The sequence below is a fragment of the Pristiophorus japonicus genome, chromosome 1, assembly GCF_044704955.1.
Source record: "Pristiophorus japonicus isolate sPriJap1 chromosome 1, sPriJap1.hap1, whole genome shotgun sequence".
In the NCBI taxonomy this organism is placed as follows: domain Eukaryota; kingdom Metazoa; phylum Chordata; class Chondrichthyes; family Pristiophoridae; genus Pristiophorus; species Pristiophorus japonicus.
Genome location: NC_091977.1, coordinates 389,021,896 through 389,039,307, shown reverse-complemented (window position 1 = coordinate 389,039,307; position 17,412 = coordinate 389,021,896). Strand labels below are relative to the sequence as shown.

The window sequence follows — 17,412 nt, the reverse complement described above, 5'->3', positions numbered from 1 at the left end:
ATGATCCCTTTCAAGTTACACACGATCCTGAATTTGAAGTATATCGCCATTACTTCATCGTCGCTGGATCAAAATCCTGGAACTCCCTCTGTAACAACACTGTGGGAGTACCTTCACCACACGGATTGCAGTGGTTCATGAAGTCAGCTCACCCCCTTTTCTCAAGGGAAAATAGGGATAGGCAATAAATGCTGGCAGTGCCAGCGATGCCCACAATCCATGAAATATATATTTTTAAAGTCACGTACGATGGTGCTTTCAATCTCCCAACAGCCTTTGGCTCGCCATTTGCCACAATACTTCTGCAACTTTTGGTCTGCTTAATCACTCAATCACCTCTGCATTTGATCCCCGTGACCCCAGAAAAAGCTTTACTCACTCCCACCCAGGTCATTCCCCCTGGTACAACCCCCAACTTCACTCCCTTAATATCAATGGGTGCAGACGTGAGCGTATATAGTACACAACTGCTTTAGTCATTTATCGCCTGATATGGCTGGACCATATCAAGTACTATTGGGCCCTGTTCTCCTCTGCCAAAACTGCTCACTACTCCAAGATAATTCTAGAGAGCAAAGATAACTCCTGGCACCAGCAGTCTCTGTAAACCCCTCTCCCCGATCCTCCCCACACTTATTTACAACATGTGCGAGGAGCTCACGGACATCTTTGTCAGTAGGATTGAGACCATCCATTCAGCTGCCTCTGCTGCTTGCCTCCCTTTGCCTTTTCCACCAAGCCAAGTTTCCCCTAAGGTGCCCTCCTGTCCTAGTCTTGAACCCACATCTTTCTCTAATTTCTCTCCTATCGACCCTCATACCCTCTCTGAGCTCATCTTGTCCATGAGACCCACCTTCTGCTCTCCAGATCCTCTTCCCACTACACTACTCACCACACAATTGATCTTCCTATCCCCCATATTAGCTGATATTGTAAGCAGTTCCCGCTCCTCAGATACTGTCACCCTCCCTTTAAAATCTGCCGTCATCACCCCTCCTCAAAATATCCAGTCTTGAGCCCTCTGTGCTTGCAAGCTACCGCCCTTCTCCAACCTCGCTTTGCACGCCAAAATCAATTTGAATGCATTATCATCTCCCAAATCTGTGCTCTTCTTTCCCACAACTCCAAGTTTGAATCTCTCCAATCACGTTTCTACCCCAGCCACAGCATCAAAGTCACAAATGACACCCTCTGTGACTATGACCATGGTACATTATCCCTTCGTATCCTTCTCCACGTCTCTGCAACCATTGACATGGTTGACCACAACATCCTCCTCCAAAGCATTTCCTTCATTGTGATACTGTCCTCACATGGTTCCACAGTTACTCATCAAAAATTAGCCAGCTTCTCTTCCCATCCCCTACACTGTTATCTCTGGAGTCCCCAAGAATCTAGCCTTGGTCCTCTCCTATTTCTCATGGACAACATCATCCAAAGAGATGATATCAGGTTCCAGATGTACACTGATGACACCCAGCTCTACTTCACCACCACCATTCAAGACCCCTCAATCGCCTGTGTTGTCAACCTGCTTGTCCAACATTAGAGGTGCTGTATAAATGAACTTTGTTGTTGTTGATAAATTTGTACAAAGGCAATAGTTAGAGGACTGTGTGCAGTTTTGGACTGGAGATACAGAAAAAGTAGCAGAGTAGATGGAAAAGGAGTTTGCTTGCAGTGCATTACAGTAGTGGAGATTAACATAGAAACAAAGAAAATAGGTGCAGGAGTAGGCCATTTGGCACTTTGAGCCTGCACTACCATTCAATATGATAATGGCTGATCATGCAACTTCAGTACCCATTCCTGCTTTCTCTCCATACCCCTTGATCCCTTTAGCTGTAAGGGCAACATCGAACTCCCTTTTGAATATATGCAATGAACTGGCCTCAACAACTCTCTGTGGTAGAGAATTCCACAGGTTCACAATTCTCTGAGTGAAGAAGTTTCTCTTCATCTCGGTCCTAAATGACGTACCCCTTAACCTTAAACTGTGACATCTGGTTCTGGACTTCCCCAACATCGGGAACATTCTTCCTGCATCTAACCTGTCCAATCCCATCAGAATTTTATATGTTTCTATGAGATTCCCTCATTCTTCTAAACTCCAGTGAATATAAGCCTAGTCGATCCAGTCTTTCTTCATATGTCAGTTCTGCCAACCCGGGAATCAGTCTGGTGAACCTTCGCTGCACTCCCTCAATAGCAAGAATGTCCTTCCTCAGATTAAGAGACCAAACTGTACACAATATTCAAGGTGTGGCCTCACCAAGGCCCTGTACAACTGCAATAAGATCTCCCTGCTCCTATACTCAAATCCTCTTATTATGAAGGCCAACATGCCATTTACCTTCTTCACCGCCTGCTGTACATGCATGCCAACTTTCAATGACTGATGTACCATGACACCCAGGTCTCATTGCACCACCCCTTTTCCTAATCTGTCACCATTCAGATAATATTTTTCCTTTCTGTTTTTGCCACCAAAGTGGATAACCTCACATTTATCTACATTATACTGCATCTGCCATGCATTTGCCCACTCACCTAACCTGTCCAAGTCAACCTGCAGCCTCTTAACATTCTCCTCACAACTTACACTGCCACCCAGCTTAGTGTCATCTGCAAACTTGGAGATATTACATTCAATTCCTTCGTCCAAATCATTAATGTATATTGTAAATAGCTGGGGTCCCAGCACTGAACCATGCGGTACCTCACTAGTCACTGCCTGCCATTCTGAAAAGGACCTGTTTATTCCTACTGTTTGCTTCCTGCCTGCCAACCAGTTCTCGATCCATATCAATACATTACCCCCAATACCATGTGCTTTAATTTTGCACACTAATCACTTGTGCGGGACCTTGTCAAAAGCCTTTTGAAAATCCAAATATGCCACATCCACTGGTTCTCCCTTGTCCACTCTACTAGTTACATCCTCAAAAAAATCCAGAAGATTTGTCAAGCATGATTTTCCTTTCATAAATCCATGCTGACTTGGACCGATCCTGTCACTGCTTTCCAAATGCGCTGCTATTTCATCTTTAATAATTGATTCCAACATTTTCCCCACTACTGATGTCAGGCTAACTGATCTATAGTTACTCGTTTTCTCTCTCCCTCCTTTTTTAAACAGTGGTGTTACATTAGCTACCCTCCAGTCCATAGGAACTGATCCAGAGTCGATAGACTGTTGGAAAATGATCACCAATGCATCCACTATTTCTAGGGCCACTTCCTTAAGTATTCTGGGATGCAGACTCTCAGGCCCCAGGGATTTATTGGCCTTCAATCCCATCAATTTCCCGAACACAATGTCCCGCTTTATAAAGATATCCTTCAGTTCCTCCTTCTCACTAGACCCTCGGTCCCCTACTATTTCCGAAAGGTTATTTGTATCTTCCTTTGTGAAAACAGAACCAAAGTATTTGTTCAACTGGTCCGCCATTTCTTTGTTCCCCATTATAAATTCACCTGAATCTGACTGCAAGGAACCTACGTTTGTTTTCACCAATCTTTTTCTCTTCACATATCTATAGAAGCTTTTGCAGTCAGTTTTTATATTCCCAGCAAGTTTCCTCTCAGACTCTATTTTTCCCCTCCTAATTAAACCCTTTGTCCTCCTCTGCTGTATTACAAAATTCTCCCAATCCTCAGGTTTGCTGCTTTTTCTGGCCAATTTATATGCCCCTTCCTTGGATTTAACACTATCCTTAATTTCCCTTGTTAGCCACGATTGAGCCACCTTCCCCGTTTTATTTTTACGCCAGACAGGGATGTACAATTGTTGAAATTCATCCATGTGAACTTTAAATGTCTGCCATTGCCTATCCACTATCAACCCTTTAAGCATCATTCACCAGTCTATCCTCATCAATTCACGTCTCATACCATCGAAGTTACCTTTCTTTAAGTTCAGGACCTAGTCTCTGAGTTAACTATGTCACTCTCCATATTAATAAAGAATTCTACCATATTATGGTCACTCTTTCCCAAGGGGCCTCGCACAACAAGATTGCTAATTAATCCTCTCTCATTACACATCACCCAGTCTAGGATGGCCAGCTCTCTAGTTGGTTCCTTGACATATTGGTCTAGAAAACCATTCCTTATACACTCCAGGAAATCCTCCTCCACCGTTTTGCTAACAGTTTGGTTAGTCCAATCTATATGTCGATTAAATATAACTGCTGTACCTTTATTGCACACATCCCAACTTTCCTGTTTGATGCAATCCCCAACCTCACTACTGCTGTTTGATGGTCTGTACACAACTCCCACTTGTGTGTTCTGCCCTTTGGTGTTCCGCAACTCTACCCATACAGATTCCACATCATCCAAGCTAATGTCCTTCCTTACTATTGCGTTAATCTCCTCAGCAACGAACCCTGCCTCCTTTTCCTTTCTGGCTAACCTTCCTGAATATTGAATACCCTGCCTTGGTCACCCTGGAGCCATGTCTACGTAATCCCAATTACATCATATCCGTTTTCAGCTGTCTGCGCAGTTAATTCGTCTACCTTATTAAGAATGCTCCTCGCATTGAGACACAGAGCCTTCAGGCTTGCTTTTTTTACACTCTTTGTCCTTTTAGAATTATGGTGTACTGTGGCCCTTTTTGATTTTTGGCTTTGATTTCTCTGCCCTCCACTTTTTCTTATCTCCTTTCTACCTCTTGCTTCTGCCCCCATTTTATTTTCCTCTGTCTCCCTGCATAGGTTCCCATCCCCCTGCCATATTAGTTTAAACCCTCCCCAACAGCACTAGCAAACACTCCCCCTGGGACATCGGTCCCGATCCTGCCCAGGTGCAGACCGTCCGGTTTTGTACTGGTTGCTCCTCCCCCAGAACCAGTTCCAATGTCCCAGGAATTTGAATCCCTCCCTCTTGCATGATTCCTCAAGCCACATATTCATCTTAACTATCCTGCTATTTCTACTCTGACTAGCATGTGGCACTGGTAGCAATCCTGAGATTACTACCTTTGAGGTCCTACTTTTTAATTTAACTCCTAGCTCCCTAAATTCAGCTTGTAGGACCTCATCCCTTTTTTTAGCTATATTTTTGGTACCTATATGCACCACGACAACTGGTTGTTCACCCTCCCCCTCCAGAATGCCTTGCAGCTACTCTGAGACATCCTTGACCTTTGTACCAGGAAGGCAACATAGCATCCTGGAGTCTCGATTGTGGCCGCAGAAACGCTTATCTATTTGGGTACAATAGAATCCCCTACTGCTATAGCTCTCCCACTCTTTTTCCTGCCCCTCCTGTGCAGCAGAGCCACCCATGGTGCCATAAGCTTGGCTACTGCTGCCTTCCCCTCATGAGACGGCTTCCCCATCAGTATCCAAAGTGGTATATCTGTTTTGGAGGGAGATGACTGCAGGGGACCCCTGTACTACCTTCCTACTCCTGTTCTGCCTGATGGTCACCCATTCCCTATCTGCCTTTGTAACCTTTATCTGTGATGTGACCAACTCACTAAATGTGCTATTCACGACATCCTCAGCATCGCAGATGCCCCAGAGTGAATCAACGCGCAGCTCTATTACCGCAATGCAGTCTGACAGGAGCTGCAGCTGGATGCACTTCCTGCACACGTAGTAGTCAGGGACACTGGAAGTGTCGCTGAGTTCCCACATAGCACAGGAGGAGCATGACATGGGTCTGGGCCCTCCTGCCATGACTTAACCCTTAAATTAACTTAATTTGGCAACAATGCCAAAGGTTACCTACTGATAAGAAAAGAAAAAGGAAAAGAGATTGTCAGCCCTTTCCCCTTGGCCTTCCAGCTATCAAAATCAACAGAGAAAGAGATGGAGAATCAGTGCATGAGTCATACGAAGTGACTCTTATGTTCATCCCAAGTGAACAGTAACACAGTAGCACAGGCAGATGGCTGAGGACTGATCTCCTACCTGTCCTCTCACCTGAGAAACTGTGTGGGGCACTGCGGGAATTACAGATAAGGTTTGTTATTTGCCACATTGAGGAGAATGAACAAGTTAACTGACAATATGCCATGATAACAATATAATTTAAAAAATTATTAACTCTCTTACCTTCACCACTGCATTATGATTTAAAAACACAGCCAGATGAAGAGGTGACATAACTGCATTATTCAGAACATTGGGGTTCGCACCTCTCTCAAGCAGAGTTTGGACGCAATGTGTTTGATTTTTCTCTGTAGCCCAGTGCAAAGGTGTGTTTCCATTGCAATCAATCACATTTAAAACTGGAAAAGGAAACAAAACACAATGTATTGCATGGCCAGACATACATCCTTCGTTAGACAAGAGATTATGAAATTGTTCGTCAGATAATATGAGGCCATTAATGAACTCTGGGGTTTCTCAGGACAGTTATTCCATACTAAGAGACTATCTTCATTTTAGGATACTTCATAAATTATTTATATAAAAGCTATTTCATCTTCATGAAATAACAGCAGGATAGTGTGACAAACTGCCATACACATAAAGAGCAGGAGTTGTTGGTATTTCCAGTGCAATTCACCCGAAATCAGCCAAAGCAGTACAAAAAATTGAGGAAATTTGAGCGTAAATTACGTTCAGCACAAATCCAGTTTCCGCGATATTGTGCGCTAGGTTATAAAACATCGCATTCGAAACCAACCTTGCCCAGAAACCTGGCTACGCCAGCAGATCGAATTAATCACCATTACAAGTATTCACTAATTGCGTCCGTTTGTGAGCCTTCGAGGAGGCTTTTAAAATTAAGCTGGTTTTGTTCAAATAGGCAGGTTTTAAGAGCTTTTGAATTTTTAAAAATTTACTAAGAAACTGACTACTATACACAAATGTAACTAGCAAATGGTTCTGTAAAGTTTCTTAGTCATTTTCAGTTATTTAAGATTGGGTTACTCAAAGGTAGTGGACTAGACACTAATAAAAAAATGCTGTTTTGTGAGACTCATTTTCAGCTATAATAATAAAACAGCACCAGGTTGCCAAGATTCAAGGAATACTTTTTAAAGAAAACATTTTTCTTTAAAACTTTATGTTCTAAAATGCTGCCTAATTGCACTAGTTTGTGGAAGATTTTACATTCAGTGATATGCAAATGAGCTTAAGTGGAAACTTAAGGGAAAAAAAGCACTTCTCAAAACGAATGCAATTTTGGGCACAATTTGCGCCTAAATCATCGATTGCCCCCAAAGCCGGAAACTCTACCCCAAACTGCATTTCTCAGTGAGCACCTTGTAAAGGATGTTAATTAATACAATGGCCAGGCTTGTGTCTGTGAACTTAGCTTAGTACTTGTTCATCCAAAAAAGCAACACAAACAGAGAGGTTCAGAGGTCTGCACTGAGATTCTGTAATTAAATTCAAAATTATTTGCAGATTTTTAAATAAATCTATCATCATTATCTTGATGTAAGGATTGGCCCTATTGCCATTTTCAAAATAAAGGGACCGTCATGTTACAGCAAATCAGGTTGTGTTAACGTTATTCAAAAATTGCAGAGAGTTGGAGCATCCAGGGTCTGTCATTGCTCTTTTACTGATATGTATAACAAATCCTTTTTTTTCCTCCATAATTAATGATCTGTTATAAACTATGTGATGTGCAGCTTTGAACCATGCAATTTCTGAGAATATAATTTCATCAGTGTGGCAATGATAAGTAGCAGGCAACCAGTTTGCACCTGATACAATGATAATGATTTTCAATTTGCTGATGAATTACTTAACTCAGTTTGATAATCGATCGATACTAATGTTCTGAGAAAATTTCTCTGTATGATTTACTTCTCTCACAGCTGTGGAGATCCTTTGGCATCTTCCCTTCATTTAACTCACTAACCTCAGGTCTGACCTACAGTAAAATATACATTTTAATTTGACTCGCCAGCTGTGGAATGCTGCATGAGTTTATAATTAATGATCTTAAAAAGGGACTTAATACAGAAAGAAACGTATTTTACTCCGTTTCAGGGGTATGAATGCTTCGATCGGCATTAAACATGGAAAACTGGTCCATTGGCATTTTCTACAGAAGATTGTCAGTGGGGAATTTTTGAAATTAAAATCAGGAGTGATGTATAATGGGCGACTGAATTGATATTGCCTGTTTTACACTATTACCCAAAGTGAAAATTAACCCCTGAGAGAAGGAAACAGAAAATTTGATAGTAGAACTGATTGCAAATGATTAAATTGGACACATGCATTCATTGGAGAGGCTCACTAATGGGCCAACATTCCTAAATTGTTAACAGTCAAAACAATCTCCAAAATACAACTGATTGGAAAAAGAATCTTCAACTATCAAAAATTGAAAACCTTCTTTGTGCTCCAGCTCAGCTAAATTCAAATACCATTTTAGATTATTAAAGCTCACATATTACATATATTCACTGTACTAGAAACTAACCCAATATCACCTATAATTCAGATATGACTGCCGTAAATTACTTTCTTACAAATACATTTCTGCATGTGTTGTATTCAAGAATCAAAGCCAGATGAATGTCAACAGAACTGTCCACAGGTTGCTTGTTTGTTCTCAGTGTTACACTGTCAATATATAAAAATGACCTTAACCGGTAAACTCATTCGGCATGCTCAATTTAGTGTGCACTGTAAAATGTTAGAGGTAATAAATCCTATTGATTACAAACATAAATTTGCACAAGTTCGACACGGTGCTGGATGCATGACCTTACTGAATAGACAAACTGATGCTCTATCAGCATAAAAGTAATGTAAAATCATCAATTGAAAATATGCGCTGTCACTTTTATAAGGTGACACCCGTGGCATCTACATTGTCAGGAATAACTGTGTCCATTAGAAATAAGTCTAACTCCTGATCACAGACCCCCAGCAGATTACAACCATGTTTGTTATCTTTTTCTTCTCTCCAATCCTATCCTCTCCAGCTGACGCACTGGTCTGTTGGGATCGATTTTAACTCGGGGCAGGATTGGTATGTGGGAGTCCTAAGTGGAAGAGAATGGAGCAAGGCCTGGCTGATTTTAATATTGGACACCTGGCTCCTGGCCGAAGCAGCTGGAAATTATGTCAAGGCCAGCAGGTGGGAGCCGGATGCCACTAGGGACCCAAGAGAACAGTCCTTGGCATGAAGTACTTGTGGGGTTGTGCAGAGCTGATGGCTGCTGGAAGAGGGAGAGGCAAGATCAAGGCCAAGGAGGCCAGAGGGTTTTTTGTGGGGTCCAGAGGAGCACCCGCGCTCATCTTGATCCCCAAGGAATATTTCCAAAAGTTAAAAAACTTAACTTACTGTTGTGTTCCTAACACAGGTGAAACTGCACACAGGGAGGTTAAAGTAACAGTGACCTCAGTTTTTATTAAGAGACTCCAGAGTGAGTAACAGGCCTTAGGGGCCGGCTTATCTACAGTGCTCCCAAGGGATTGTTGGAGCATAAAATGTTTCTGGCTTTCTCAAAAGCAATTACTTGGTTTTTTTCCCCATACGCAGTTCTCACCTTTACGCAATAACACATGTAGGGGCTCTAAGAGGGTGCATAACCCCGGTAGGAAGTTACCAAAATAGTTGAGGAGTCCCAGGAACGACCGCAGCTCCGTGACGTTCTGTGGCCTGGGCGCGTTCCTGATAGACTCGGTCTTGGCGTCTGTGGGCCGAATGCCATCCGCCGCGATCTTTCTCCCCAAAAACTCCACTTCTGTTGCTATGAAGACGCATTTCGACCTCTTCAGCCGCAGCCCTACGCAATCCAGTCGCTGCAGGACCTCTGCAGGTTTTGTAGGTGCTCAACGGTGTCGCTACCTTTGACCAATATGTCGTCCTGAAAAACCACCATGTGTGGTACCGACTTGAGTAGGCTCTCCATGTTTCTCTGGAAGATTTCTGCGGCCAACCGAATTCCAAATGGGCATCTGTTGTAGATGAACATTCCCTTGTGCGTGCTGATGCAGGTGAGGCCCTTCGAAGACTCCTCCAACTCCTGCATCATGTAGGTCGAAGTCAGGTCGAGCTTGGTGAACGTCTTGCCTCCTGCCAGCATCGCAAATAGGTCGTCTACCTTAGGTAGCGGGTATTGGTCCTGTAGCGAGAAATGATTAATAGTTACTTTATAATCACCGCAAATCCTGACTGTGCCATCACTTTTGAGTACTGGAACAATCGGGCTGGCCCACTCACTGAATTCCACTGGGGTGATGATGCCTCGCGTTGCAGTCTGTCCAGCTCGATTTCCACTCTCTCCCTCATCACGTGAGGTACCGCTTGTGCCTTGTAGTGAATGGGTCGTGCCTCTGGGACCAAGTGGATCCGCATCTTCATCCCGGAAAAGTTTCCAATGCCTGGCTCAAAAAGGGAAGGAAATTTGTTAAGAACCTGGGTACATGAGGCCTCATCGACATGTGATAGCGCTTGGATGTCATCCCAGTTCCAGTGGATTTTGCCCAGCCAGCTCCTTCCAAGCAGTGTGGGGCCATTGCCCGGGAAAATCCAGAGTGGCAGTTCGTGCACCGTGCCCTCGTAGATGAACTTGACCATGACGCTGCCCAGGACAGTGATAAGCTCTTTGGTGTACGTTCTCAGTTTCATGTGGATGGGGCTCAGGGCTGGTCTGAGTGCCTTGTTGCACCAACAATATAAATAATTCTTTTCACTATCTATAAAAGCACTTTTCACAAAAAAATGCCTATACAATAGCTACTATCGATTTATTTGTACCATAATATAATATTCTGAGTTGATCAATCTATAAATGACTCTCTAAATAACTCACAACTATTTAGCTCGTTTTTTTCTGTTGCCTCCACCCTTCCTCCGATCTTCAAACTGGCGTCCGTAGTGCCCATTTCCTTCTGTAAAGCCTGGGAAAAGCAACTAGTTCTCAGCAATGTTTTCGGCCTTCCATCAGCCCAGCGAAATGCCGACTATGTGCCAAAAGTTGGGATGGGCCTTGTGTTGTCGATCAGTTCGGCGAAGTGAGCCGAAACTTGGGGGCCTATTTGTCCAGTGATGTTTTGGTCCTAGTTTCCATTTTTTGGTGAAAATGGGCAATAGAGGTCCGTTTTGGGCCATAGATGGGTGATGTGAAGTCGAAAGTCTAGCCCTATGTTTCTATGAACCGCTCGAGCGTTGTGATGAATGGGCCTTGCATCGGGGACTAGATGGATCTGCACCTTGGCGCCTGTGAAGTTGCCGATGCCTTGTTCAAATAGCAATGGAAACTTGCTCAGCACTTGGCGCAGGAGGCATCATCCAATGAAGATAGTGCTTTGATGTCGTCCCAGTTGCATCGAATCTTTCCCAGCCAGCTTCTGCCGAATAGCGTTGGGCCATCGCCTGGTACAACCCACAGTGATAAATCATACACAGCTCTGTCATACGATACCTTAACTGCTGCACTGTCAATGACTGGTATGAGCTCTTTGGTGTAGGTGCACAGCTTTGTCTGAATCGGGCTCAGTTTGGGCCTTTGTGCCTTGTTGCCTCACAGTTCCTCAAAAGCCTTCTGGCTCATAATTGACAGACTCACCCCCGTGTCCAGCTCCATCGATACCGGAATACCGTTCGATTTGACTTTCAGCATGATAGAAGGGCTCTTGGTGGTGAAGGTGTGTGCCCCATACACTTCTTCCTCGGGTTGAGTTGCCTCTCTTGTTTGTTCTGCGTGGTCCATGCCGGATTGATCATCCTCTGCCAACTCTGCCACGTGTTGAGTCACAGCACTCTTGCACATTCGCTGGAGGTGCCCCATTGTTTTGCAGCCTTTGCACACATAGTGCTGGAATCGACATTGATGGGCTCACTGAGTAACCCCCACAGTGCCAACATGGTTGCAATGGATTTGTATTCATGCCCGATGGCGGACTCAGTCATCCTAGGTCTTACAGCTGCAGACGTGTAGGCACTGCCATATGCAGTTCTGCCTGCTAGCGACATTATTTTATGCACAGTACTTGCCTGTGAGCTTCGATGCTGGGAAGATATCTGTCTGGTATTATTGTTCGTGGATATGAATGCCTGGGCTATCGTGACGGCCTTGCTCAGGTCTAGGGATTCGGCAGACAGCAGCTTGCGAAGAATAACCTCGTGGCTGATGCCAAGCATAAAAAAGTCCTGCAGCATTTCACCCAAAAATCCAGCAAATTCACAAGTTCCCTCAAGGCGTCTCAGGTCGGAGACATAACTCGCCACGTCCTGGCCCTCGGAGCGGTGGTGTGTGTAGAACAATACCTGGCCATTAAGACGCTCTCCTTCGGCTTGAGGTGGTTCCGAACCAGCGTACACAACTCTGTATATGTCTTCTCTGCTGCTTTCTCCGGTGCTAGCAGATTCTTGATGAGGCCGTATATTGTGGACCCACACACGGTGAGGAGAATCGCCCTGCGCTTGATCACTTTATCGTCCCCATTCAGCTCGTTGGCCATGAAGTACTGGTCGAGACACTCAATGAAAGTTTCCCAATCATCACCCTCTACAAATCTCTCTAAAATACCAATGGCAGACATGATTGCATGAAAGTTCGCAATCTGTTACTTGTTGCCAATTGTAAAGTGTGGAAGAGCTCCACAAGACTGAGTACTGTGAGCTAAAACTGATGTGACCTTAATCTCTTGAATGCAACTCCAGAGTGCTTGAGCAACATGCCAGACAACCTTTTATATTCCTTTGCATGAGGTGTGCAGGTGATCCTTGGGCCTCCAACAGTTGCGCCCTCTGGTGGCAAATTGCCCCGGGCGGGGGCAGTGGGAATGGGTTTCCAGCCAGCCCGTGCTGCCGATCCCGTTCCGACTGGTGGCGACCCCCTTTCCGCCCTGCGGGAGAAATTACCTCGCGGGAGCGGCGCTGCCACCAGCCAGTGCCACTGACAGTTTTCCCCCTTCGGGAAGCTATGTGTGTCTGGGCAACGCGACTCCCCTTAAAGGCGAGGGCGTGCTGCCGCAGTCGCCATCTTATCTTAATTTTCGTCCAACTACTAGGTCGGCCCGACAATGGTGCACAGGGGTTCAGTCAGGCCACCAACAGGCAGCCTTGCACCTCCTCTTTGGTACGGTCAAACCACACTCCTCCCCCGCCCGCCCCCCTGGTGGCCCATTGGGTGCCACTGAAGTAGCTGGAGAGCTTGCAGCGGCTCTCCCCTTTAACAGAAGGGGAGGGACATTGTGACATGTCAGCACGACGTGGCTTGTCCGCTTCGTGCTGATGTCATAAGCATCGCGCTATAGTCAGCGCGGCACTCATCCGCTCATCCAAGACTTCTACCTCACTGCATCCACACCGCCTGCCCCGCCGCACTTCACCGCCTCGCCCCGCCGCACTTCACCGCCCCGCCCTGCCGCACTTCACCGCCTCGCCCCGCCGCACTTCACCGCCCCGCCGCACTTCACCGCCTCGCCCCGCCGCACTTCACCGCCCCGCCGCACTTCACCGCCTCGCCCCGCCGCACTTCACCGCCCCGCCGCACTTCACCGCCCCGCTGCACTTCACCGCCTCGCCCTGCCGCACTTCACCGCCCCGCCGCACTTCGCCGCCCCGCCCCGCCGCACTTCACCACGTCGCCCCGCTGCACTTCACCGCCTCGCCCCGCCGCACTTCACCGCCTCGCCGCACTTCACCGCCTCGCCCTGCCGCATTTCACCGCCCCGCCGCACTTCACCGCCTCGCCCCGCCGCACTTCACCGCCCCGCCGCACTTCACCGCCTCGCCCCGCCGCACTTCACCGCCCCGCCGCACTTCACCGCCCCGCCGCACTTCACCGCCTCGCCCCGCCGCACTTCACCGCCCCGCTGCACTTCACCGCCTCGCCGCACTTCACCGCCTCGCCCTGCCGCATTTCACCGCCCCGCCGCACTTCGCCGCCCCGCCCCGCCGCACTTCACCGCCCCGCCGCACTTCACCGCCTCGCCCCGCCGCACTTCACCGCCCCGCCGCACTTCACCGCCTCGCCCCGCCGCACTTCACCGCCCCGCTGCACTTCACCGCCTCGCCGCACTTCACCGCCTCGCCCTGCCGCATTTCACCGCCCCGCCGCACTTCGCCGCCCCGCCCCGCCGCACTTCACCGCCCCGCCGCACTTCACCGCCTCGCCCCGCCGCACTTCACCGCCCCGCCGCACTTCACCGCCTCGCCCCGCCGCACTTCACCGCCCCGCCGCACTTCACCGCCCCGCCGCACTTCACCGCCCCGCCGCACTTCACCGCCCCGCCGCACTTCACCGCCTCGCCCCGCCGCACTTCACCGCCCCGCCGCACTTCACCGCCTCGCCCCGCCGCACTTCACCGCCCCGCCGCACTTCACCGCCCCGCTGCACTTCACCGCCTCGCCGCACTTCACCGTTCGCCCCGCCACACTTCACCGCCCCGCTGCACTTCACCACCTCGCCCCGCCGCACTTCACCGCCCCGCGCACTTCACCGCCTCGCCGCACTTCACTGCCTCGCCCCGCCCCACCGCAGCCCGTCCCGCCGCCCTGACACTGGCAGAGGGAAATGGAGGGCAAAACTGTGCGAAACACCAGCCCATCGATTGGGGTGATGAATCCACTAAAAAAAAAACAATATGTGCACCACATTTGGGGCAGAGGGCAATCTGTTGACCTATGCTTTTCCTCTACTTACCATTTGAGGAATGCTCAGTTGCCAGGGTTAAAGTGCATTTCTCTGGAACATCCTGTTTCCCTACAGCCAGCTTTTGCTGCCAGGTCTGTAACTGTGCAACCCTTAGTCGGCCTGCAGTTCAAACGCCATTTAAATTAAGCCCCCGCCCCCCGGGACAGGCAGACTTCCCGTGTCTCACTTCGGGTAAGTTAAGACGATGAGTGGTAGAAACGCAGAAGAACATAAGAACATAAGAACATAAGAATTAGGAACAGGAGTAGGCCATCTAGCCCCTCGAGCCTGCTCCACCATTCAACAAGATCATGGCTGATCTGGCCGTGGACTCAGCTCCACTTACCCGCTCGCTCTCCGTAACCATTAATTCCCTTATTGGTTAAAAATCTATCTATCTGTGACTTGAATACATTCAATGAGCTAGCCTCAACTGCTTCCTTGGGCAGAGAATTCCACAGATTCACAATCCTCTGGGAGAAGAAATTCCTTCTCAACTCGGTTTTAAATTGGCTCCCCCGTAGTTTGAGGCTGTGCCCCCTAGTTCTAGTCTCTCCGACCAGTGCAAACAACCTCTCTGCCTCTATCTTGTCTATCCCTTTCATTATTTTAAATGTTTCTATAAGATCACCCCTCATCCTTCTGAACTCTAACGAGTAAAGACCCAGTCTACTCAATCTATCATCATAAGGTAACCCTCTCATCTCCGGAATCAGCCTAGTGAATCGTCTCTGTACCCCCTCCAAAGCTAGTATATCCTTCCTTAAGTAAGGTGACCAAAACTGCACGCAGTACTCCAGGTGCGGCCTCACCAATACCCTATACAGTTGCAGCAGGACCTCCCTGCTTTCGTACTCCATCCCTCTCTCAATGAAGGCCAACATTCCATTCGCCTTCCTGATTACCTGCTGCACCTGCAAACTAAATTTTTGGGATTCATGCACAAGGACCCCCAGGTCCCTCTGCACCACGGCATGTTGTAATTTCTCCCCATTCAAATAATATTCCCTTTTACTGTTGTTTTTCCCAAGGTGGATGACCTTACACTTTCCGACATTGTAGTCCATCTGCCAAACCTTAGCCCATTCGCTTAACCTATCTAAATCTCTTTGCAGCCTCTCTGTGTCCTCCACACAACCCGCTTTCCCACTAATCTTTGTGTCATCTGCAAATTTTGTTACACTACACTCTGTCCCCTCTTCCAGGTCATCTATGTATATTGTAAACAGTTGTGGTCCCAGCACCGATCCTTGTGGCACACCACTAACCACTGATTTCCATCCCGAAATGGACCCATTTATCCCGACTCTCTGCTTTCTATTAGGCAGCCAATTCTCTATCCATGCTAATACATTTCCACTGACTCTGCGTACCTTTATCTTGTGCAGTAACCTTTTGTGTGGCACCTTATCGAATGCCTTTTGAAAATCTAAATACACCACATCCATCGGTACACCTCTATCCACCATGCTCATTATATCCTCAAAAAATTCCAGTAAATTAGTTAAACATGATTTCCCCTTCATGAATCCATGCTGCGTCTGCTTGATTGCACTATTCCTATCTAGATGTCCCTCTATTTCTTCCTTAATGATAGCTTCAAGCATTTTCCCCACTACAGATGTTAAACTAACCGGCCTGTAGTTACCTGCCTTTTCTCTGCCCCCTTTTTTAAACAGAGGTGTTACATTAGCTGCTTTCCAATCCGCTGGTACCTCCCCAGAGTCCAGAGAATTTTGGTAGATTATAACGAATACATCTGCTATAACTTCCGCCATCTCTTTTAATACCCTGGGATGCATTTCATCAGGACCAGGGGACTTGTCGACCTTGAGTCCCATTAGCCTGTCCAGCACTACCCCCCTAGTGATAGTGATTGTCTCAAGGTCCTCCCTTCCCACATTCCTGTGACCAGCAATTTCTGGCATGGTTTCTGTGTCTTCCACTGTGAAGACCGAAGCAAAATAATTGTTTAAGGTCTCAGCCATTTCCACATTTCCCATTATTAAATCCCCCTTCTCATCTTCTAAGGGACCAACATTTACTTTAGTCACTCTTTTCCGTTTTATATATCTGTAAAAGCTTTTACTATCTGTTTTTATGTTTTGCACAAGTTTACTTTCGTAATCTATCTTTCCTTTATTGCTTTCTTAGTCATTCTTTCCTGTCGTTTAAAATTTTCCCAATCTTCCAGTTTCCCACTAACCTTGGCCACCTTATTCGCATTGGTTTTTAATTTGATACTCTCCGTTATTTCCTTGGTTATCCACGGCTGGTTATCCCTTCTCTTACCGCCCTTCTTTTTCACTGGAATATATTTTTGTTGAGCACTATGAAAGAGCTCCTTAAAAGTCCTCCACTGTTCCTCAATTGTGCCACCGTTTAGTCTGTGTTTCCACTCTACTTTAGCCAACTCTGCCCTCATCCCACTGTAGTCCCCTTTATTTAAGCATAGTACGCTCGTTTGAGACACTACTTCCTCAACCTCAATCTGTATTACAAATTCAACCATACTGTGATCACTCAAGGATCTTTTACTCGGAGATCGTTTATTATTTCTGTCTCATTACACAGGACCAGATCTAAGATAGCTTGCTCCCTTGTAGGTTCTGTAACATACTGTTATAAGAAACAATCCCGTATGCATTCTATGAATTCCTCCTCCAGGCTACCCCGTGCGATTTGATTTGACCAATCGATATGTAAGTTAAAATCCCCCATGATTACTGCCATTCCTTTTTCACATGCCTCCATTATTCCCTTGATTATTGCCCGCCCCACCGTGAAGTTATTATTTGGGGGCCTATAAACTACGCCCACCAGTGACTTTT

The 17,412-nt window shown here is 46.8% G+C and overlaps 1 protein-coding gene across 1 annotated transcript in view; it reads right to left on the bottom strand.

Annotated features, from left to right (window-relative positions):
- The window catches only part of trpa1b (transient receptor potential cation channel, subfamily A, member 1b), a 165,934-nt gene that overhangs the window by 146,488 nt on the left and 2,034 nt on the right, over positions 1-17,412 (bottom strand). The window contains exon 3 of the mRNA XM_070884159.1: positions 6,069-6,244. Within this exon, the coding sequence (XP_070740260.1) occupies positions 6,069-6,244 (176 nt within the window). The remainder of the gene's footprint in view (positions 1-6,068; positions 6,245-17,412) is intronic.